This window comes from Moesziomyces antarcticus (assembly GCF_000747765.1).
Source record: "Moesziomyces antarcticus DNA, scaffold: scaffold_v10005, strain JCM 10317, whole genome shotgun sequence".
NCBI classification, from domain to species: domain Eukaryota; kingdom Fungi; phylum Basidiomycota; class Ustilaginomycetes; order Ustilaginales; family Ustilaginaceae; genus Moesziomyces; species Moesziomyces antarcticus.
Window position 1 is genome coordinate 755,801 of NW_014639005.1, and position 22,344 is coordinate 778,144.

Consider the following 22,344-nt stretch of genomic DNA (forward strand, 5'->3'; position numbering starts at 1 on the left):
ATGTCCGCATGGTCGTCCGGGACACCGCTGTCCAACGCACTACAGCGTCGAAGGTCGACCGAATGGGTGCGTGTAGAGTTCAACTGCAGGGCTCGTGAAGCGCATTGTGTGCGGATCGCCCAGCAGACAAGGGTCTTGTAGCGCCATGGCTTTCAGGATGTGCAATGGCCGGGGCTCCTCGTCGCAAGCACGACCAGCGCGACTCAAAGTGTCGTGGGTTTGTGCGCAAGACGTTCGATCGTCACGAGTGCATGGATCGAACGCCGGCGACGATCCTCGACAAGTGCGCCCTTTTGCGACAGTGCAAGACCCTTTTCTGTCCGATCTGCGCACTGCGTGCTGTGGCAGTGGGGGCAGTTTCGGAATCGGAGCTGGCGAACCAGACCAAAGGCCATGGGCAGCAGCACAAAAGTTCAGCAGGCGGGCCAGGCAGGCCGGTCGTCGGAGTTTTTTTCTCTCTTCTTTGCACTGGGTCGTGTGCACTTCCACCCGACCGAGACCGTTTGCGCGCGTCGAGGGATCGGCAAGAGCAGCAGCAGCTGCAGCCATCTGCACGAAGCTGCATGAAGCCCTCGAAAATTTCGCAATTCGAAATCGCCAAATCGGCTGCGCTGCGAGGGCTGGCCAAGGGTGAGAGGGCTGGCCCAACACGTGCAGATTTCAAAGCGGCTGCCATTTTTCAAAGTCGAGCAAGCCTGCCATCTGGCGCATTGGTGCATCTGGCCGTCTTTTCGCCGAGCGCTGGCTTGGCAGGGCTACGCTGGCTGATCAATAGATCGCTTCCGATCTTCAGGTTGCGTCTCGCCAGCAGCTCGCCAACACTTGGAGCTCCGAGACAGAGAGCGCGCGCTCGCGTGCAGGCGGACGATTTATTGTCTGCCATGCGAACCCCTTCCTTGCACTCGCAGCTGTCTGCTGCCAAGACGTCCAAGCCGCCGCACCTCGAGCTTGGCAAGCACGACCAGGGACAGGGTCTGCGATAGGAAACCAAAACATCCCGCGCCCTCCAAATTGACCGCAGGAGACTAGATATGGATGGTGGGAGGCAGTCCTATGAAAAGCGGCAGAGAGAGGGGCTCGAGTCGATAATGCAAGAGAGAGGGGCCAGTCGAGCCCCTTTTTTTTTTCTCTCTTTCTCAATCCTGTTGTTGCCTCGGAGCGCGCGTCCCTTCCTTTTTTCGCTTCAAAACACCGCACACCTCGCGGACTGGGCAGCAACTCCTTTTTTGTTTTTAAATTTAGACCGAAAGAATTTCAAACGTAGGGTTGGCAGGCAGGCAGGCTGGCCCCTGAGTGGTGCACCTTTTTTGGTGTCGGGCGGTGCGTCGGCTGTGCGTGCGCGTTGGCTGTTGCTGTTGCTGTTGGTGAAGCAGGTGGTGCAGCTGCAGCGGCGGCGGCTGCGTTGCTGATTCCTCGATCCATCCAGACTGCCGTGTTTTTGCATGCGTTCGCCAACCCGCAGCCAAGGGGCGAGCAGCTGGCGCTTGGCTGTTGCCGGTGTGGCTGTCGGATGCCTTCCTACGTCCTCTGTCTCGCTTTCCACCCTCCCCTCGCTGCCTCGCCTGTCTCGCCATCCTCGCCCGCTTGCTTGCTCGCTCGGTGCTGCCCGCAAGGTTTGGCTTCCCTCTCTCTCTCTCTCTCTCTCGCCCTCTACCTCCTAGACCCCGTTCTTCCCTCAAACTTGCGCTGACGACCGCAGGCACAATCGGTCTTGACAGCCAGCCAGCCAGCCAGCCGGCCAGCTAGACCAGCAACAGACGACGCTCGTCCGCTCCACTCCGTCTAGCCCAACCCAGCTCGCTAGCTTGGCCCTATCCCCGTTTGTACTCCTCACGACCTTACTTCTCTCCTGCCGCCTTCCCTCCGTCCGAACCCATCGGCATTGGCCAGTTCCTCCACCACCACCAACCGCGAGGCCGTTCTCCCGTCTCTTCGGAACACCACGCACGCACACACGCACGCACGCAAGCACGCTCGCTGCGTCGGCCTCGCCTTCACCACGGCCTTGTGCGCTGCTCCACCTCTTTTCACAACACGGACTGGCAGACGTCTGACCAACCGCGCCACCAAGCTGGCTAGCCATTCCCCACCTGGCTCCATCGGCTTGCTCACTGGCTCGCAAACACTCGCTTCTTCCACACATAGAGGCGTCAGCGACCCCAAACACCCGCCCCACCGCGTGGCAGCCATCTCCAGATTCGACTTGATGCCCCGCCGTGCGCTATAGACTGCTCTCGTCTTCCACTTCTTCGCACCTCCTCTCTCTCTCTCTCTCTCTCCAAGACTAGTCACAACGCTCGCCCGTCCTCCTTGGCTTCACCATGAACCCTTTCGAATCCGCTGCAGACGGCAGCCCGGCGAGGCAAGGCCGCAACGACGGCCCTCCTCCACTGCCTCCCCTCACCATCCCAGGCGGCGCGCGATCCCCACCACCGCCCTTCAATCCGCAGCAACCACTCCAACATCACCCCCAGTCCGGTCATCTCGCACAACACCCACCGCAACACCAACACCACCCCCAATTCGCTCCGCCGCGCTCGCAGCAGCCTCCCTTCTTCTCGCCTCCGCTCGGTGCTGGCGCCGCATTGCCTCCCAACAGCAACATGGCACCCGGAGGCAGCCATCAGGCGTATCTCAACCCCAACGGCCCTCCTCGCCCCGCCGGCATCTCGTTCCAAGAGCCACAGCGCATCCCCGCTCAGCGCTCCGGCCCTTCGCGCGAGTCGGTCAAGTCGTACGGCGACGACAAGCGCGGCCTCAACGACCCCAACAGCAGCACCACCGCCCTCAACCAGGTCAACACTCTCGATCCCGAGTCCGGCTTCTCGGCACAGAATGCCAACTTCCGTCGCAAAAAATCGCTCGTCCGTCCCGACCGTGAACGCATGGACCCCAACCATCGCCAGTGGTACTACCGCAACCATGCCGCCCACATGGACGTCATCGCCGGCTCTGGCGGCCGATTGGGCTACATGCCCTCCACCACCGGCCACCTTCCTCAGCACGGCGCCGCCCCTCACGGCTCCGGAATGGCTGGCATCGTCGGTCCCGGAGGCGGTCTCAGCGGCCTCGGCGTCACCGGTCCTTCCAACGTGCCCCCCGGCGGTCTCGGACGTGCGCCTCCCCTCCGTCGCGGCAAGTCCATCCTCGGCAGAGACGAGGACCAGATCGAGACCGGCATCAACGTGCTCAAGCGCGGCGTCTCGCTCCGTCGCAAGCAGTCCAAGTCCGGTCGAGTCTCCAAGGAGGTGCCCCGCGACCTCGGCGAAGGCAAGAGCTCCCGCATCGCTCCCGGCCCCGTCGGTGCATGGATGATCTACTGCTACGTCCTCACCATTTGCTGCCCAGGCCCTTTCCTCCGCATCTTTGGCATCCGCACCCCCGAGCAGCAGCGCGCCTGGCGTGAGAAGATGGGCCTCATCGGCATCATCACCCTCATCATGTCCGCCGTCGGCTTCCTCACTTTCGGCTTCACCCAGACCGTCTGCGGCACCCCTCCCGACCGCTACACCCTCGGCACCATCGACGTCGGCTCCATGACCTTCAACGGATACGACTACAGCTTTGACGGCTTCATTCACCCGCAGGTCGGCCCCTTTCGCGCCGACACGATCTACAACCGCACCAACCCCATCTACTCGGAACCCTGGTCCTCGGGTGGCCAGGACGGCAGTCTGCTCTTCCAAAAGATCGGCGCCGCCTGCTCCAGCCTCATCACCAACCGCGCCGGCGGCGGTCAGCCCGAGCGTTACTTTGACTGCACCCTCGTGCGCCAGGACGGCAAGGGCGGCTACGCCAACAACACCGCGCCCATGTGCCACACCGGCTCCATCGTCAACCAGTTCAACGACGGCGGCGTGCCTGCCAACCGTGTCCTCCGCAAGCGTGGCCAGGTCTCGCTCAACTGGAACAACGTCACCGACACCACGCGCAACCTCGCCGTCTTCCGCGGTGCCGTCCTCGACCTGAACCGTCTCAACAACCTCACCAACACGCTCGCCTACCCGGCGCTCTTTGACACGCTCAAGCGCCGCAACGACGAGTGGGCCGGCCGCGACGTCACCTCGGCCGTCATGCGCCAGCGCCTCGACAACGAGTTTGCCTGCCTCGAACAGATCACCCGCATCGGCTTCATCGACTCCGAGACCATCGGCTGCGTCGCCTCCAAGGTCGAGCTCTACCTCTCGCTCGTCTTTATCATTGGCGTCGTCGCCATCAAGTTCTTCATGGCCGTCCTCTTCGGCTGGTTCCTCTCGTGGCGCCTCGGCAACTACGCCAACGAGACGTACGAGCAGCGCATGAAGCGTGCCGCCGAGATCGAGCAGTGGTCCGACGACATCTACCGTCCCGCCCCGGCCGGATACCGTCCCAACGCGCGCAAGCACAAGTCGTTCCTGCCTACCCAGAGTCGATTCTCGGTCGCCGACCCGCTCAGCCTCAAGAGCGGCTCGCGCGCTCCCATGCCGCTCAGCGAGAAGCGCATGACCCGTGCTGGCCGTCTCGGCGTCGCATCGCCTCTGGGTGGCTCACCGCCGGGCTCGCCTTCGGTCGCTGGAGGCCGAAGCTCCGCCTCGTTGGCGCCCAAGGGCGACCACTCGCGCCGTTCGTCGCTGTCTGGCGGCCCTGGCGAAGGCGCCATGGGTGTCTGCCCCTTCCCTCTGCACAACATCGTTCCTCAGCCCGGGCCCGACTACCGACCTTTCGGCTTCCAGCTCGCCCACTCGATCTGCCTCGTTACCGCCTACTCCGAGTCCTTCGAGGGCCTCCGCACTACGCTCGACAGTCTCGCCACGACCGACTACCCCAACAGCCACAAGCTGCTCCTCGTCATCGCCGATGGTATCGTCAAGGGCGCTGGCTCGGACATCTCCACGCCCGACATCTGTCTCTCCATGATGAAGGACCTCGTCATCCCCGCCGAGGAGGTGGAGGGCAACTCGTACGTCGCCATCGCCGACGGCTACAAGCGTCACAACATGTGCAAGATCTACGCCGGCTTCTACGACTATGACGACGAGACGGTCGAGCGCTCCAAGCAGCAGCGCGTTCCCATGATCCTGGTCGCCAAGTGCGGCACTCCGCTCGAGGCCGACAGCGCCAAGCCAGGCAACCGTGGCAAGCGTGACTCGCAGGTGCTGCTCATGGCGTTCATGCAAAAGGTCATGTTTGACGAGCGCATGACGGCGTTCGAGTACGAGTTCTTCAACAGCATCTGGCGCGTCACGGGCGTCTCGCCCGACAACTACGAGGTCGTCCTGTGCGTCGACGCCGACACCAAGGTCTTCCCCGACTCGCTCTCGCGCATGGTCGCCTGCATGGTCGAGGACCCGGAGATCATGGGTCTCTGCGGTGAGACCAAGATCGCCAACAAGTCCGAGACCTGGGTGACCATGATTCAGGTGTTCGAGTACTACATTTCGCACCACCAGACCAAGGCGTTCGAGGCGTGCTTCGGCGGTGTCACGTGTCTGCCCGGCTGCTTCAGCGCGTACCGAATCAAGGCGCCCAAGGGCCCGCACGGCTACTGGGTGCCCATCCTGGCCAACCCGGACATTGTGGAGCACTACTCGGAGAACGTGGTGGACACGCTGCACAAGAAGAACCTGCTTCTGCTCGGCGAGGACCGCTACCTGACGACGCTCATGCTCAAGACGTTCCCGAAGCGAAAGATGATGTTCGTGCCTCAGGCGGTGTGCAAGACGATCGTGCCCGACACGTTCCGCATCCTGCTCTCGCAGCGTCGTCGATGGATCAACTCGACCGTGCACAACCTGTTCGAGCTGGTCATGGTCAACGATCTCTGCGGTACCTTCTGCTTTTCGATGCGCTTCGTCGTGTTTATGGAGCTGACGGGTACGCTGGTGCTGCCGGCCGCCATCGCGTTTACCCTCTACGTCGTGGTGCAAGCCTTCCTGCCCAACGTGCCGACGCCGACGATCCCGCTCATCCTGCTCGCCCTCATTCTGGGTCTGCCTGGTATCCTGATCGTCGTGACGTCGCGCAAGATCGCCTACGTGGGCTGGATGCTCATCTACCTGCTCTCGCTGCCCATCTGGAACTTTGTGCTGCCGCTGTACGCCTACTGGCACATGGACGACTTCTCGTGGGGCGCGACGCGTGTCGTGCAAGGCGAGAACAAGAAGGACAACCACGGCGACGCCGACGGCAAGTTTGACCCCTCGCACATTGTCATGAAGCGCTGGGCCGAGTTCGAGCGCGAGCGACGCTGGAAGTCGGGCACGCACTCGCGCGATTCGACGTACGACGTGGTGCAGCGCACCGGCTCGCCCGAGAGGTCCGGCAGCACGCGCTACTCGGTCGTGTCGTCGGACACGTTCCACTCGAATCCGTCGGGCCAGCACGACCAGTTTGGCCGCGCTCTGCCCAACCCGTCGTCGTCGAGCGCATCGCAGTTTGCGCCCGACGCCTCGGAGATGTCGCACGCCAAGAGCGCCTCGGGTGCGCGAGCGCGCCTGGATTCGGTGCCGCTGCTCGAGCTGCCGGCACCGTTGGCGACAGACGCCAAGCAGCGATCGGGTGCCTCGCCACCAGGCACGGTGGTGGTGCCTCGACCGCGCGCCACTTCGCCGTCGAACCTGCCGCACAACTCGACGCACCCGGCGCTGGGCAGCGTGCACGCCTTCTCGCCCACGCAGCACAGCGCCGCTAGGCTTCCGACGGCGCCGAGTGCGGGTGTCTACGAGGCCTACCCTCACACGGACATTGCCGACGACGAGAAGCGACCGATGATCGGATCGACGTCGAGCTCGCCCGATCCCGAGCCGCGTCGATACGTGGGTGCAGACGAGGCGGTGCGCCATGGCAACGTGTCGACCGAGCAGCGCTACCCGGCGGTGAGCGAGTCGGCGTACCCGATGCAGGCCTATACGGCTGAGCCCGAGTCGGACGTCTCGATGTCGCCGAGCGCAGCGCAGCAGCCCTTTGCTCCCTCGGCGGCCCTGCAGAGCCGTCCGTCGACGCGCGGATTCAGCCTGGTCGACGATGGTCCCGTAGCCAATGCGCAGGGCGTGCGTCAGGTGCAGCGCGGTGCGCGTCGCTCGCAGCTGCCCAACGCGGCCACATCACCACCCACGGCGACATCGCCAGCGACTGGCAGCAGGACGGGCAACCTCCCGCCTGGAGCAGCGCCGCCCAGCTTCGACTGATTCCGGACGCACCGAGACACACACACACACACACACGCACACGTGAACAATCAATGATCCCCTGGAGTTGCAACGCTCGCATTGTCTCGTTTCAGCTCTGCATTTCCTTTGACCCTTTATCCCTCCATACGCCGCCCGCCACGCTCTTTGGCCTATTCCCACAATCTTCCTCTTTTCCCCCTTCGCTTTCTTAATGTTATCTCGACGAGTCGAGCTTATCGCTCAGCGCTCAGCTGCAAGGCTCGACGGCCCAAAACGTAATCTCAATGGACAGTATTCTTTGCGCTTTCTGGCAGAGGCTGTGTTGTGTGGCTGCCGTGGTGTATGCGGTGCCATGAAGCTGAAGGACCGGCAGCTAGATGGTGAGCGACGTCCACGAACCAGCAGGTGCGGACTCGCCGCCTGAGTGAAGTTGACCGCGGGCATGAGCGACAAAATTCATTATCTCCGGCTATCCATCGAGAGTGCGCGGGCCGCATTGATCCTGCTCAGTCGGCTGGGTCGAGCGAAAATTGGCAGCCGAGGACTTACGTGAGGCCGCCACGCTATCGCTATTGTGCGCTGTGCCGCTTCCGCTGCATCGCCGATCCGCATGCGCCATGCCGACGTGACGTGGATGCGGTGCCTGACTGGAGTCGAGAGTCGAGTCGAGTCGTCTTGAGGCCGCAGTTGGCCTGCGAGAGAGAGCGGATGCGTCGTCCCCCCTCTTTTCTTGAATTCCCCAAAATCCGGCCGTGTGGAGAAAAAGGCTTTGGAAAAAGGCTGAGCTGACAGACCGCGCTGCGTTCAGGGCGGCAAGAAGACAGGCAAGTCGCCGTCATCATTTGCTCGTGCGCCCTCGTGCTTCTTCTGCCACCACACATCCTTGTTTCCGTCGCCAACGCTTTCGATCCCATCATCTCCGCAGTGCTTGACGTCCGTAGCATCGCGGTCTCTCGGATCGGACTCCCACTCGACGAATCGACTCGACGATTCGCTCTTCTGGTTTCTGGGCAGCTCCGTTCGCTCTGCTGGCTGGCTTAGGATCGGCTCCACCACTCGACAGTCGCACCTGTGAGGGCTAGCTCGTTGGCCCAACAGCAGCTCGGAATATGGACGGTTCTGCGCCGGTCGAGGAGCTCGGCTCCTTGTCCAACTTTGACGCCTCTCTCCAAGCGCATGTCGTGGGCGCCGATCCGGTCCTGAGCCTGCCCCTCCGCTTGTTCTCGTCGACGCTTGGACAGCTGCGCCGCCACTCGACGCTCTCCAACCTCTGCGACAACGTCGAAGGCTGGGGCCCCGTCTCGCAGCAGCGCGACCTCGACTTTACTCCCTGCTTCCAGGAAGCCGCCTTTTGGACCGCGCCAGTCTTCCTCCTCGCCGTGTTCGGCGGCATCCATCTGGCTATCCTCTCCAAGCGCCAAGATCGATCCCTCACGCGCACCTCGCGCACCGTACTGCGCGCGAAACATGTCGTCGTTGCTGCTCTCGCCGTCGCTGCCGCTTTCCAGGCCTCCATCTCGTACGGCCTCTTTGCCAAACCAGGCGAGTCGATCCTGTTCTGGTCCTCGATCGCCGGCGTCGGCGGCTACCTTCTCGTCTTGCCGCTTCAGCACTTCAACCATCTTCGCTCGCGTCGCAGCTCCGATGTGCTCCTCTTCTTCTGGCTCGCCCATTTCCTCGCCAGCATCGTCAAGTTGCGCACCTCGATCACACCGCCCTCGCTTCCGGTCAAGGATCAGCTCGTCACCTTGGTGCCCTTCCTCGTTCGCTTTGTCCTCGGCATCTTCGCCTTTGTGCTCGAGTGTCTCGGCGTCGAGCTGGGCTCCTTCGATGATGCCGACCACAAGCGCGCCTCGTCCGTCGCCGCTCGTACCAACGGCAACGGCTACCACGCCGTCCCTGCCGAGGCCAACGGCAGCGCGTTCAGCGTCTTCACCGACGACCACGAGGCCAACGCTCACAACAACGACCCAGTAGACTCTGGAAAAGAATGCCCCGTCGTCACCGCCAACATCTTCAGTCGCATCACCTTCCACTGGATGCAGCCGCTCATGACGCTCGGCGCTAAAAAGTTTGTCACCGAAGACGACATGTGGGCCTTGCCCGCCAATGAGGACGCAGAGAACCTCGGCAGGCGCTTCGACCGCTTCTGGAAGCAGACCAAGAACAAGTCCACGGGCAAGCCCGCCTTCTGGACCACCCTCGCCTACTCGTACGGAGGTCCCTTCCTCTTTGCCGCCATCCTCAAGATGGCCCAGGACACGCTCGCGTTCGTGCAGCCCCAGATCCTCCGCAAGCTGCTCCAGTTCGTCCAGAGCTACGAAAGCGAGGACCAGAACCAGTCCGCCATGCAGGGCTACCTGCTCTCTGCCGCCCTCTTCTGCGTCGCCGTCACACAGACCTCCTTCCTGCACCAGTACTTCCAGCTTGTCTTTGTCACCGGCATGCGCGTGCGTGCCGGTCTGGTCAGCGCCATCTTCAAGAAGAGCCTGCGCCTCTCCAACGAGGACCGCGGCGGCAGGGCTACAGGCGACATTGTCAACCTCATGTCCGTCGATGCCACGCGTCTCCAGGACCTCTGCACCTACGGCCACATCGCCTGGAGCGCCCTCTTCCAGATGACTCTCGCCTTTGTCTCGCTGTACAACCTGCTCGGCTGGCCCTCGTTTGTCGGAGTCGCCATCATGGTGGTCAGCGTGCCGCTCAACACGGCGCTCGCCCGCTACCTGCGTCGTCTCAGCGAAAAGCAGATGAAGGTCAAGGACAAGCGCACGCGCCTCATGAACGAGATCCTCACCAACATCAAGTCGATCAAGCTCTTCGCCTGGGAGGAGGCATTCACCCGCAAGCTCTTCAAGGTGCGCAACGATGAGGAACTCAAGCTCCTCCGCACCGTCGGCGTCGTCTCGGCCTTCTTCAACTTCTTCTGGACCGCCATCCCCTTCTTCGTCTCGCTCGGCACCTTTGTCACCTACGCCTACACCAACCCCGAGCCGCTCACCGCCGACGTCATTTTCCCCGCCCTCGCCCTCTACCAGCTGCTTTCGTTCCCCATCGCCATGTTCGCCGGCATCATCTCCGCGCTCCTCCAGGCGCAGGTCTCGGCACAGCGTCTCTCTGACTTCTTCGATGCGGGCGAGCTCGACCCGCAGGCTCGCAAGGTCATCCTGCCTGGCCAGCGCGAGCCCATCAATCCGGATGCCCCCTCGCGTCCCGGCGATGTTCTCGAAGCGCTCAACGACACCGATGCGCGCGAGCCGCAGCAGGGCGACGAGATTGTCACCATCCGCGACGGCGAGTTCAAGTGGTCTCGATCCCAGCCGGTCCCGACGCTCCAGGACATCAACCTCACCGTCAAGAAGGGCGAGCTGCTCGCCGTGCTCGGCAAGGTCGGCGACGGCAAGAGTTCGCTGCTCTCGGCGATCCTGGGTGAGATGGTGCGCACCGATGGCGAGACCGTCATCAAGGGACGCACGGCCTACTTCACCCAGGGTGGCTGGTGCATGGGTGCTACGGTGCGCGACAACATCCTTTTTGGCCTCAAGTACGAGCCCGAGTTCTACCAGCGCGTCGTCGACGCCTGTGCCCTGACGCCCGACCTCAACATCCTGCCCGAAGGCGACCGTACCGAGGTCGGTGAGCGCGGTGTCAGCCTGTCTGGTGGCCAGCGAGCGCGTATTGCGCTGGCGCGCGCTTGCTATGCCCGAGCCGACATCTACCTGCTCGACGACCCGCTGGCTGCGGTCGACGCTCACGTTGGCGCGCACATCTTCAAGCATGTCATTGGTCCCGAGGGCCTGCTTCGCAGCAAGGCCCGTATCCTCACGCTCAACTCGGTGGCCTGCCTTCCCGACTGCGACCAGATCGTTTCGGTGCGACGCGGTATCATCCTGGACGAGCGTGGAACATACGACCAGGTCATGGCCAAGAAGGGCGACTTGTACAACCTCATCACCGGACTGGGCAAGCAGAGCGCACGCGAGCAGGCGGCGGAGGACGGTGAAGGCGACGTGTCCGCCAAGGAGCTCGAGGTGATCGACATGGACAAGGAGCTCGACTCGCACGGACAGGGAGGCGACGAGGATCTCAAGGGCTCCAAGCTGCATCGCCGCATCAGCTCGGCCTCCATGGTGCGTCCCAAGACGCTGTCCAAGAGGCAGATCAAGCAGGACACCATCCGCCAGCTCAAGGAGAGCTCGGCACCCAAGGAAAAGTCGGAGCAGGGCAGCGTCAAGCCCGAGGTGTACCGCCAGTACATCAAGAGCTGCAGCGTGCTCGGCGTCGTGCTCTACATTCTCGCCCAGGTGCTCTCGCAGGTCATGACCGTCTCGCGCGATGTCGTGCTCAAGCAGTGGGGCGCCGCGAACTCGGAGAACGGCGGCGACCCGTCGACCACGCGCTTCTACCTCATCCTCTACGGTATCGTCGGCATCCTCGCCTCGATCTGCATCTGCATCGCGCCGTTCATCCTGTGGACGTGGCTCGTGATCTCGAGTGCGCGCAAGTTCCACGACAACATGTTTGACGCGGTGCTGCGCAGCCCGCTGCAGTGGTTTGAGACCACGCCGACCGGTCGTCTGCTCAACCTGTTTTCGCGCGACGTCAACGTGATCGACGAGGTGCTGCCACGAGTCATCCACGGCCTCATCCGAACCATGGTCGTGGTGCTGGGTGTGCTGTGTGTGGTGGCCTACTCGGTGCCGCCGTTCCTGATCGCCATCGTCCCGCTCGCGTTTGCTTATCGCGCGGTGCTTCGCTACTACCTCGCCACGAGCCGCGAGCTCAAGCGACTCGACTCGGTGAGCAAGACGCCCATCTTTACGTGGTTCCAAGAGTCGCTCGGTGGTCTCAGCTCGATCCGTGCGTTTGGACAGGAGTCGCGCTTCATCGCCACGTCCGAGGCGCGTGTGGACCGCAACCAGCAGTGCTACTTCCCCGCGGTCTCGTGCAACCGCTGGCTAGCGGTACGCATCGAACTGATGGGCTCGGTGATCATCTTTGTCGCCTCGACGCTCGCCGTCTTCATCCGCACGAGGAACGGCAAGATGGACGCGGGCCTGCTCGGACTGATGATGTCGCAGGCGCTGAGCACGACGCAGACGCTCAACTGGGTGGTGCGATCGGCGTCCGAGGTGGAGCAGAACATCGTGAGCGTCGAGCGCGTCATGTCGTACACGGACCTGGTGTCCGAGGCGCCGTACGAGGTGCCTGACCAGACGCCGCCGGAAGATTGGCCGAGCAAGGGCGAGGTGAGCATGCAGTCGTACTCGACGCGCTACCGCCGCGAACTCGGGCTGGTGCTCAAGAAGCTCAACCTGGACATCCAGGCGGGCGAGCGCATCGGAGTGGTGGGCCGAACGGGTGCGGGCAAGTCGAGTCTGACGCTGGCGCTCTTCCGCATCATCGAGGCGGCCGAGGGCAAGATTGTGATCGACGGCATCGACGTGTCCAAGATCGGACTCAAGGACCTGCGTTCGGCGATCGCCATCATCCCGCAAGACCCGCAGCTGTGGGAGGGAACGCTGCGCGAGAATCTCGACCCAACCGGACGCTCGGACGATGCGGCGCTGTGGAAGGCGCTCGAGCAGGCACGCATGAAGGAGCACGTGCAGAGCCTCGAGGGTGGCCTCGACGCACAGCTCACCGAGGGCGGCACCAACTTTTCGGCGGGCCAGCGCCAGCTGATCTGCATCGCGCGTGCGTTCCTGCGCAACGCCAAGATCCTGGTGCTCGACGAGGCGACGAGCGCCATCGACCTCGAGACGGATGCGCAGGTGCAGGCGATCGTGCGCTCCGAGTTCACGGGCACCACCATCACGGTGGCGCATCGTCTCAACACGGTCATCGACTCGACGCGCGTGCTCGTGCTCAAGGACGGCACCATCGCCGAATTCGACTCGCCCGACAACCTGCTCGCCAACAAGCAGAGCATCTTCTTCTCCATGGCGCTCGAGGCGGGACTCGCCAAGCTGGACTCCTAGCTCTAACCCCTCCCATACATACACACACACTCTTCTCATCTCAATACACAACTGTTTCGGTCGGATACTTTGCTGATGGTGCGTGCGGGTCTGTGCCGAGACAGGGTGAGCGATCGCAGAAATGAATCAAGTGAGATTGTGAAGGGGAGAGGGCGGATAAGCGGGAATGAAGGCTGCGGAGCGGCTCAACGCGTCGGCGCGATCCAAGCTTTGCCGCGGTGGTGCGCGCGTGCGTGGAGGGGAGCGGAAGGAAACAACACAATTTGGCTTCGGTTTGGGCACAGCAACACTTTCCGCCTTCCTCCACCACACTCTTCCGGCGTGCTTCTTGCTCCAATCGCAACCGCATCCGCATCCGCATCCGGATCAACCGCCGCCACCGCCGCCAACGCCCTTTCTTTAACAAGCACACACTCTCCTACTCCATCCAACCGCAGAGAGAGGGAGAGAGAGCCAGACAACATGGGCGAGTCGTGGACGGCGAATAGCTCCTCGGCCATGGCGATACGCCTGGTGGATTCACCACACGGCACCGATGCTGCCTTCCACCCGTCGTTCACCTATCCAATCTACGGCGAGGCAGAGACGATCTACGGCTACCAGGGACTCGTGCTCAACCTTGACGTGGCGTCGGGCAGTCTGGTGCCCAAGTTCGAGGTCAAGTACCGCGCCAAGAACGAGGCGACGACGGCCAAGCTCGACGATGTCGAGGGGATCATCAAGCCTTTCCTGCCGGCCGACTACATCTCGGCGTCGTCGTCTTCGTCTGCAAGCCAAGAGTTTGCAGCGGCACTGGAGAAGAGCTCGAGCTTCCGACCGCTGGGCGACAAGGTGCACAGCTACACGCGGCGCAAGGTGAACAAGGACAAGGGCAAGTCGGGCGGAGCGGCGTCCGCTGCGGCCTCGATGCTGGCCGAGGACGATCCGGAGGCGCGCGTGTTTGAGATCTATCGCGCCACGTGGGACACGCCTGGGTTCCGCGAGTACCACCGCCGCATGCAGCTGTTTGTGCTGCTGTTCATCGAAGGCGCGAGCTACATTCAGGAGGACGAGACCAACTGGGAGTTCTTCACGCTGTACGAAAAGGTGCGCGGCGCGGGCGGCGCCGACGATGACGCGACATGGCACTTCATGGGCTACACGAGCCTGTACAAGTTTTGGTGCTGGCCCGACTCGTCGCGCGTGCGTCTGTCGCAGTTTGTGGTGCTGCCGCCGTACCAGAAGCAGGGCCACGGCGGTGCGCTGTATACGACGGTGTACGATCAGATCCGCAAACGCAGCAGCGTTTCCGAGCTCACGGTGGAGGACCCGTCGGAGGACTTTGACCGCCTGCGCGATGGCAACGACCTGCGACGCCTGCTGGCGCCAGGCGGCTTTGTGGAAACCGCCAAGAAGCAAGGCAAGCTGCATGCGCCGCTGGACGCCGAGTGGATCGAGGCGCAGCGGCTGGAGCACAAGCTGGCGCCGCGCCAGTGGGCGCGCGTGCTGGAGATGGTGCAGCTCATGAACCTCGACACGGGCGATGCCGAGCAGATCCGACACTACCGCCTGCAGGTCAAGGCGCGCATCTACCGCCAGAACAAGGACATCCTCATCCAGCTCGACAAGACACAGCAGCGCGCTAAGTTGCAGGAGACGTTCGAGGGCGTCATCGACGAGTACGGCGACATGGTCGGCGTCGACATCGAGCCCATCCTCGACGCAGGGCCGAGCTTTGCGGGCCTCCACGGCGTCGATGAGGAGGACGACGATGAGGAGGAGGACGGCCACTACGAGAACGGCAACGGCCCGCCACGAAAGATGGCACGCTTCGCATAGGTTTGCTAATGCTACTGCTTCTATGCGTCTGTTCTGAGGGTGAGACAGAGGCTTTGTATGAATGGACCCGGCGAGCGCATTATTTGGCCCTGTTCCGAGGCATCGATCTGACATGTTTGGGCAAAAAAGCGCCTCCGGAGATACTGGACAGCACCAGCGCGTTGAGCTTCTCTCTTCTGCTGGTGTGCGTGCGGTGCGTGGGGTTTTTGGCCTCGGAGCGCGTCTTCGAACTTTTTTTTTTTTCCTGCCTCTTCGGTTTGGTATCGGGACGTCCGAGCTTCATCTGGCAGAAGCTTTTGGGAAATTTTTTCGCTAAGCGAGAGAGTCACCTTCTGCCCGGGCCAGCTTCAGAAAGGTTGCCTTGGGAGTTGGCCGCTGCGTCGCCACAAAAGCTCGGAGCGCTCGAGGTGCTCCTTCCTTCCTAACCCGTTCTCCGCCAAAGAGCCACCCAACTTCATCCTCCTCCTTCCTCCAATTCTCGCGCATCTTAGCTCAGTCGACAATGTCTGCAAGCAACGGTAACGGTCTTCAGGTTCCCCAGGACGTGGCGGTCCTGTCGCCTGCCCAGGCGCTCGAGCACCTCAAGACCTACGCCACCGGCGATGGTCTCAGCATGAGTGAGCTCATCGACTCGCGCCAGCACGGCGGTCTCACCTACAACGACTTCCTCGTGCTGCCCGGCTTCATCAACTTCCCCGCCTCGGACGTCAGCCTGCGCACCAAGGTCACCAAAAACGTCACGCTCAACACCCCCTTCCTCTCGTCGCCCATGGACACGGTCACCGAGACCGAGATGGCCATCGCCATGGGCCTCATGGGCGGCATGGGTGTCATCCACAACAACATGAGCCCGCAGGAGCAGGCCAGCGTCGTCCGCAAGGTCAAGAAGTACGAGAACGGCTTCATCACCGAACCCCTCTGCCTCGACCCCAACGCCACCGTCGGCGACGTCCTCGAGATCAAGGAGCGCCTCGGCTTTGGCGGCATCCCCATCACTGGTAAGTTTGGGCCCTTCGTTCCGTCTCCTTTCCCCACCCTCCCCACTTCAAAAGATGAAACAAACATATTGCATATAACCTTCGTTCTTCCGAGCCTCTCCCTTAGACTTGGGAGAGTGTGTGCGGATGCGATTACATTCTGATTCCTTTTCCCGCTCCTCTGCGCCGCTTTCGCACTTTGATCGGAACACGCGAGCTGACCGCAATTCTGCTATTTGTCGGCTCTATCAGACACGGGCGCCATGCACGGCAAGCTCGTCGGTATCGTCACGGCTCGCGACGTGCAGTTCCGCGACACCGACCTGCCGCTCTCGCAGGTCATGACCACCGACCTCGTCACCGCCCCGCAGGGCGTCACGCTCGAGCAGGCCAACACCATCCTGCGCGACAGCAAGAAGGGCAAGCTGCCCATCGTCGACGCCGAGGGCCGCCTCGTCTCGCTGCTCGCCCGCTCCGACTTGCTCAAGAACCAGAACTTCCCGCTCGCATGCAAGCGCCCGGACAGCAAGCAGCTCTACTGCGCCGCCGCCGTCGGCACGCGTCCTTCGGACCGCGAGCGTCTCACGCTGCTCGTCGAGGCGGGTCTGGACGTGGTCATCCTCGACTCGTCGCAGGGCAACTCGGTGTACCAGATCGAGATGATCCAGTGGATCAAGTCCACCTTCCCGCACATCGACGTCGTCGCCGGCAACGTCGTGACGCGTGAGCAGGCGGCGAGCCTCATCGCTGCCGGCGCCGACGCTCTGCGTGTCGGCATGGGCTCAGGCTCCATCTGCATCACCCAGGAGGTCATGGCCGTCGGCCGCCCCCAGGGTACCGCCGTGCACGCCGTCGCCGAGTTCGCCTCCAAGTTCGGCGTGCCCGTCATTGCCGACGGCGGTATCTCCAACGTGGGTCACATTGCCAAGGCGCTCGCGCTCGGCGCTAGCGCCGTCATGATGGGCGGTCTGCTGGCCGGCACCACCGAGTCGCCCGGCGACTACTTCTACCGCGACGGCAAGCGCCTCAAGGGCTACCGTGGCATGGGCTCCATCGAGGCCATGGAGCACCAGAAGAAGGGCAAGATCGCCGGCGCCACGGGCAAGGGCGCTGCCAAGGCGGACAAGCTCGCCGCCGACGAGAACGCCGCGACGCAGCGCTACTTTTCCGAGAGCGACGCCGTCAAGGTGGCGCAGGGTGTCGCCGGCGCCGTGCAGGACAAGGGCTCGGTCAAGAAGTTCCTGCCCTACCTCTACACGGGCCTCCAGCACTCGCTCCAGGACATGGGTGTGCCGCACCTCCACCTGCTGCGCCCCGCCGTCGGCTCGGGCCAGGTGCGCTTCGAGCTGCGCACCGCCTCGGCCCAGGTCGAGGGCGGCGTGCACGGCCTGCACAGCTACGAGAAGCGTCTCTTCTCGTCCTAGGCGTGCTGATGGCGCCTAGTGGCCCCGCTGCCTAGAAAAAAATGGGCGCTTCCGCTGTTCGGTGGTTGGTGCCTCACACCTGTTTTTAGCACATTCGCATATCCTTTTTCCCTATCTTTCTACTGTACTCTAGTCCGTTTTACCTCGCAAGTCATGCGATTTGCTTCCGATGATGGTGGGGCGAGTGCGAGTGAGGATGAGCAAGCGGGCGCAAAAGTGGGAGAGAGAAGAGGAGAAACCCGGCCGGGAAGAAGGTGGAGTGGAATCTCCACACCGCGGTTGCAGCTCGGCCAAATTTTTCCAGTTCAAAAAAGTGAGAGAGGGCCGGCAGGGTTCAGGTGCAGCTCTCTCTCACTTTGCTGTCACTGGGGCCACGCTCCACATCACCTCCCAACATCACACACACACACACACACACACACACACGCTTGGGCATAGGTATGTTCAAGAGCAAGAAAGGCGGTTCGTCGGAGGCTGCGCGCGACCATGCGAGCATTGCGCTTGCGAGCGGCTTCCTCGCGGTGCCCGTGAGCATTTCGCCGGCCAAGACGAGCAAAAAGGCGGACGAGGTGACGCACTGGGTGTATGTGCGCAAGCACGTCTCGTCGGGTGCATCTTCGGCGGTGGCATCGACATCGAAGCTGACCGAGGCGGCTCAGCTGCCTGCGGAGCGCACGCTGTTCATGGCGAATCTGCCCGTGGATACGACCGAATCGCATCTGCGCAACATCTTCGCCAAGGCAGGCAACATCTCCTCGATCCGCTTCCGCCGCACTGCGAGCGCGGACGATGAGGATGAGCACGAGGAAAAGGGCCAGGGTGAAGATTCCACCGACGACGAAGAGGAGCATCACCAGTTGGTGCAGGCCAAGGGAAAGCGCAACAAGGGTGTGCAGAAGAAGAGTCGAGTGCCGCGTGTTGAGGCACTGCCAAGTTTGGATCCCAGGGAGGCGATGGGCTCGCAGGCGTTGCTGACTACATCATCGTCGGCACACATTGTGTTTCTCGAGCCGAGCTCGCTCGTGCGGGCGCTCGAGCTTCTGCAGTCGGGCATTCGATGGACCGATCCCTTCCGATCGCTTCGTCGTCAAGCCTCAAAGCAGACCGACACTCCCCCTGCTCGCGCCACAACATCGGCATCCTTCCTCCTCTCCGCCGGAGCGGGCATTCCACCCGTGGGATTGGAGCTGCTGCTGGGACAGTACTCGGCGTGTCGTCCCGAGCTGTCGGAGGTGCAGGCGTGGGCGGACTCGCGCGTGGCGCTCTACCAGTACCGCCGCGCCCACCCGCTGCCGCGCAAGATCGGCGTGCGCGGCGTAACCGTCGGCCCCACGGGCGAACTTTTGGACGAGGACGGATTCATCATCGTCCAGCGTTCGGGCAAGTACGGCCGTGCCGGTGCAGCGGCCGATGCAGGCGGCAGCGTCGGTGTGGCCAAACACGACTTTAAGCCCAACACCAAGAACAAGGGCGAGGGTCTGGAGGACTTCTACCGGTTCCAGATGCGCGAGCGCAAGAGGCAGCAGCTCGCCGACCTGCGCGCCAAGTTCGAGGCCGACAAGCAGAAAGTCGCCTCCCTCAAGGCAGGCAGGCGCTTCAAGCCGTATTAGGCTCGCAATGGTACCACACGAGCATCCTTTGCCGCATCGGACATGGCGTGTGACGTGCGAGTGTGTGCGTGAGTGGTCGGTTTTGAGAAGGCTACAAGTACATGCGCAGGGAGATGCGTGGAATGGAGGCTGCGAAAGCGGTGGCGCAAAGTTGGGCGCGCGGTCTAGTCGTCGTCCGGTGTCTCTCTTCGGAAGCTGTTGGTAGCAAAGGCGTGAGCGGTCATAAGTCAGTATGTGCATATGAGTGCTTGAAGGTCTGTGGGGTGGGTACTTACTACATGTCGATGGCGCCCGAGAATGCGGCGAAAGCGACGCCTCCGCCAATAGCCGCCTTGGGGCCCGAGTTCCTGGCAAGAATCGCACCAGCAGCAAAGCCAGCCGCCACTGGATTGACCAAGTCGTTCTTCGCTCTGTACTAATCCCGGCCGCGAACAACATTGTCAGTTACTCTCTCCTGTGCTTATGTGGCGGGGTGGGTTAGAACTTACGGCTTCGATACAGCATTCGATGCCCGAGTAGAGTGCGCCAACTTTACCGAACCCCTTTCCGGAACGGTACATGCTCTTGCCCGTCTGACGGAAGAACTCTTTTGTGCTTTGCATGGTCGACATTTCCCCCACGCCCTTGGTTGCATCCAGCCCGTTGGCGGCGAGTGTCGTGCGGCGAAGCGGGTCGTCGACCGCAAAACTCGTCGACATGAGCGAGAAGAACGCTCCGAGTCCAAACCCGGCCGCGCCAGAGAGCAGACACTTGGTCGGACACGACTCCATGCTCATGTTGGCGATCTTGTTCCACTTGGCGATCTTTTGCACCTCGGCACGGTCGTCCTCGGTCATGCCCGGCGGTAATGGCTCCGTACCCGGCACGTAGACCGGCGCCATGAGCGGACGAAGATGCGCCATAATTCGAGCGTTTCCAGAAGGATACTGAAGTGCACAATGCAGAGGTGCCGAGCGTGCGTTGTTGCCCGGTTCGAGTTCGACCGCAAAAGAGTCAGGCACAAGAGACTCGGGGTGATGAGATGTGCCAACGAAGGATGCCAGGTGTCGAGCAAGAACAAAGAACAACGCAAGGGTTCACAGCAGGAGCAAACCGGAATTTCTCAAAGCTCAGCCGCTCAAAAAAGCCTCGACTCGCCCCCACCACCGCGTAATTCTCCGAATCCCGAACCGCGACTTGCTTCCTCTGCTCACCAACTCAGCCTCACGAGCACACACAGACACGAGACGCACAGGAAAAAGACGATTGCATTCAGCGGTACAGCAAGATCACAGGTAGAGGCCTTCTGGGGTGCCCTCGTTCTTTCGGTCGATGACGCGCTCGCGTGCGGTGGTAAAGTCCTTCTTGGTGACGCGCATGCGCCTCTCGCGCAGCGCGAGCAGACCGGCCTCGGTGACGAGCGACTTGATGTCTGCACCCGAGAGGTCGTCCTTCATGGCGACAAACTCCTCGAGGTCGACGTCGGCGTCGAGGTTCATGCGCGAGGTGTGCAGCTTAAAGATGTGCATCTTTGTCTTTTGGTCCGGCAGCGGGAACTCGATCTTGCGGTCGATGCGGCCGGGACGGATGAGCGCCGGGTCGAGCGACTCGATGCGGTTGGTGGCCATGATGACCTTGACGTCGTGGCGTGTGTCGAAGCCGTCGAGCTGGTTGAGCAGCTCGAGCAGCGTGCGCTGAATCTCGCGCTCGCCGCCCGAGTTCGAGTCGTATCGCTTGGTGCCCACCGCATCGATCTCGTCGATGAAGACGATGCTGGGCGCGTGCTCGTCCGCCACGCGGAAGAGCTCGCGCACGAGCTTGGGACCGTCGCCGAGGTACTTTTGGATGAGTTCGGATCCGACGACGCGGAGGAAGGTGGCCGAGGTCTGGTTGGCGACCGCCTTGGCGAGCAGCGTCTTGCCCGTGCCGGGCACGCCGTAGAGGATGACACCCTTGGGCGGCTTGATGCCCATCTCTTCGTAGAGTTCGGGATGTGTGAGCGGCAGCTCGACCGACTCCTTGATCTCCTGGATCTGCGTCTCGAGGCCGCCGATGTCGGCGTAGCTCTCCGAGGGCGCCTTGTCGAGCTTCATGACGCTCACCATGGGATCGGCGTCGTCCGAGAGCACACCGACGATGGCCATGGCCTTGTGGTGGAGGAGGACGCTGCAGCCGGGCTCGAGCAGGTCCTTGTCGACGAAGCTCATGATGCTGACGTAGTACTCGGGGCCGGTGGCGCTGCTGACGATGGCGTGTTCGTCGTCGATGATCTCCTCGAGCGTGCCGACGGCCATGGGGCTGCCTCTGAGGTCGTCGACGCGTGTGCGCTCCTCTGCATCCTTGTCCTCCTGCGGCTTGAGACGCTCCTGGTTCTGCACAAACTCCTCCTCGAGCAGCAGGTGGTCCTTGATGCGCTCGAGCTTGAGCAGCTTCAATCGGCAGCGTGTGTTCGGGTAGACGGCGGGCAGCTTGGACGACGAGTCGGGTCCGCGCTTCTTCTTCTTGCCGACGCGTGTTGGAAGGGGAGGTTCCCACTTCTTCTGCTGGTCCTTCTTGTTGTCCTTGCCGCCGCGGCCGGGCGCGCCGCCACTAGGTGCTTGACCCATGATGCGACGAGCGGGTGCGTGCGGAGAAGAAGTTGGAGATGCGTTGCAATGGACAGCCGGGCGGAAGAGCGTCGAGATGAAAGCTGGTCGATGCGAGTGCGAGTGCGAGTGCGAGTGCGAGCTCTGAGATCGAGTGGGCGTCGAAGCTGGACGATGCTGAAGGTGACCGTGTGAGTTGAAGCAGGGGAGTGGAGTGGGCCGCAATACAACACCGCGCGAGCAAGCCCCATTGCAGGTGGAGTGAGCGGCGGCCAATTTGCGATCGGACGCGCGTCCACAAATGCCGAGCTGAGCGACTCGAGTGCCGTGCGAGTGGTCGGTTAGTAAGCACCACTAAGCACACACCCGCCCTCGTGATTTCCACAATTTTTGCCGCTTGGCTCTCTTTTCCTCTGTGGAGCGCAAGGGCGAGAGGAGGGGAAAAAAAAGAAAAGGGAAAGAAGCAGTTTGGAATTCACTCTCCTTTGCCCAAGGCCTGAGAGGCGAAAAAAATTCGAGGGCGGCGGCGAGCAGCGTCTGTTGTCTGTCGAGTGGCATTTTTTTGTGCTCTCTCGTCGGCAGAGTTGCGAGGCAGCGGCGGCGGCACTGCGAAGGACAAAGCTGATTTGGTTTGCAGTTCTTCTTCTCCTTCTTGCTTCCCCATCCCCTGATCACCGTCACCATCAGCACCCGCTCGGATCGCCTCCTCCTGAGCACGTAGAGACGTCACAGTCGCCTCTCAGAATCGAGACCTCCCCCACCGACCACCTCTGGGCGTCTCGCTTTCATCCAACCCTCTTCACCCGTCTGCAGCGGCCGTAA

General features: G+C 62.4%; 8 protein-coding genes across 8 annotated transcripts; 6 read left to right on the forward strand and 2 right to left on the reverse strand.

Annotated features, from left to right (window-relative positions):
• Nucleotides 1-164: 164 nt before the first annotated feature.
• PAN0_005c2739 (uncharacterized protein) lies at nucleotides 165-983 on the forward strand (the record flags this gene model as incomplete). The annotated part of the gene is made up of 1 exon (XM_014801979.1): nucleotides 165-983. One exon carries the CDS (start codon nucleotides 165-167, stop codon nucleotides 981-983), a length of 819 nt encoding a protein of 272 aa, XP_014657465.1.
• Nucleotides 984-2,321: 1,338 nt separating this feature from the next.
• PAN0_005c2740 (chitin synthase 5) lies at nucleotides 2,322-7,166 on the forward strand (the record flags this gene model as incomplete). Its single annotated transcript, XM_014801980.1, has 1 exon — nucleotides 2,322-7,166. One exon carries the CDS (start codon nucleotides 2,322-2,324, stop codon nucleotides 7,164-7,166), a length of 4,845 nt encoding a protein of 1,614 aa, XP_014657466.1.
• Nucleotides 7,167-8,257: 1,091 nt separating this feature from the next.
• On the forward strand, nucleotides 8,258-13,129 carry PAN0_005c2741 (metal resistance protein ycf1; the record flags this gene model as incomplete). Its single annotated transcript, XM_014801981.1, has 1 exon — nucleotides 8,258-13,129. The coding sequence occupies one exon, from the start codon at nucleotides 8,258-8,260 to the stop codon at nucleotides 13,127-13,129; it is 4,872 nt and encodes a 1,623-aa protein (XP_014657467.1).
• Nucleotides 13,130-13,591: 462 nt separating this feature from the next.
• Nucleotides 13,592-14,947, forward strand: PAN0_005c2742 (histone acetyltransferase type B; the record flags this gene model as incomplete). Its single annotated transcript, XM_014801982.1, has 1 exon — nucleotides 13,592-14,947. The coding sequence occupies one exon, from the start codon at nucleotides 13,592-13,594 to the stop codon at nucleotides 14,945-14,947; it is 1,356 nt and encodes a 451-aa protein (XP_014657468.1).
• Nucleotides 14,948-15,449: 502 nt separating this feature from the next.
• PAN0_005c2743 (IMP dehydrogenase) lies at nucleotides 15,450-17,348 on the forward strand (the record flags this gene model as incomplete). The annotated part of the gene is made up of 2 exons (XM_014801983.1): nucleotides 15,450-15,945; nucleotides 16,177-17,348. 2 exons carry the CDS (start codon nucleotides 15,450-15,452, stop codon nucleotides 17,346-17,348), a joined length of 1,668 nt encoding a protein of 555 aa, XP_014657469.1.
• Nucleotides 17,349-17,788: 440 nt separating this feature from the next.
• Nucleotides 17,789-18,958, forward strand: PAN0_005c2744 (uncharacterized protein; the record flags this gene model as incomplete). The annotated part of the gene is made up of 1 exon (XM_014801984.1): nucleotides 17,789-18,958. The coding sequence occupies one exon, from the start codon at nucleotides 17,789-17,791 to the stop codon at nucleotides 18,956-18,958; it is 1,170 nt and encodes a 389-aa protein (XP_014657470.1).
• A 164-nt stretch (nucleotides 18,959-19,122) lies between these two features.
• PAN0_005d2745 (mitochondrial import inner membrane translocase subunit TIM22) lies at nucleotides 19,123-19,860 on the reverse strand (the record flags this gene model as incomplete). Its single annotated transcript, XM_014801985.1, has 3 exons — nucleotides 19,123-19,153; nucleotides 19,234-19,373; nucleotides 19,447-19,860. 3 exons carry the CDS (start codon nucleotides 19,858-19,860, stop codon nucleotides 19,123-19,125), a joined length of 585 nt encoding a protein of 194 aa, XP_014657471.1.
• A 366-nt stretch (nucleotides 19,861-20,226) lies between these two features.
• PAN0_005d2746 (RPT2-26S proteasome regulatory subunit) lies at nucleotides 20,227-21,773 on the reverse strand (the record flags this gene model as incomplete). Its single annotated transcript, XM_014801986.1, has 2 exons — nucleotides 20,227-21,699; nucleotides 21,756-21,773. 2 exons carry the CDS (start codon nucleotides 21,771-21,773, stop codon nucleotides 20,227-20,229), a joined length of 1,491 nt encoding a protein of 496 aa, XP_014657472.1.
• Nucleotides 21,774-22,344: the final 571 nt, after the last annotated feature.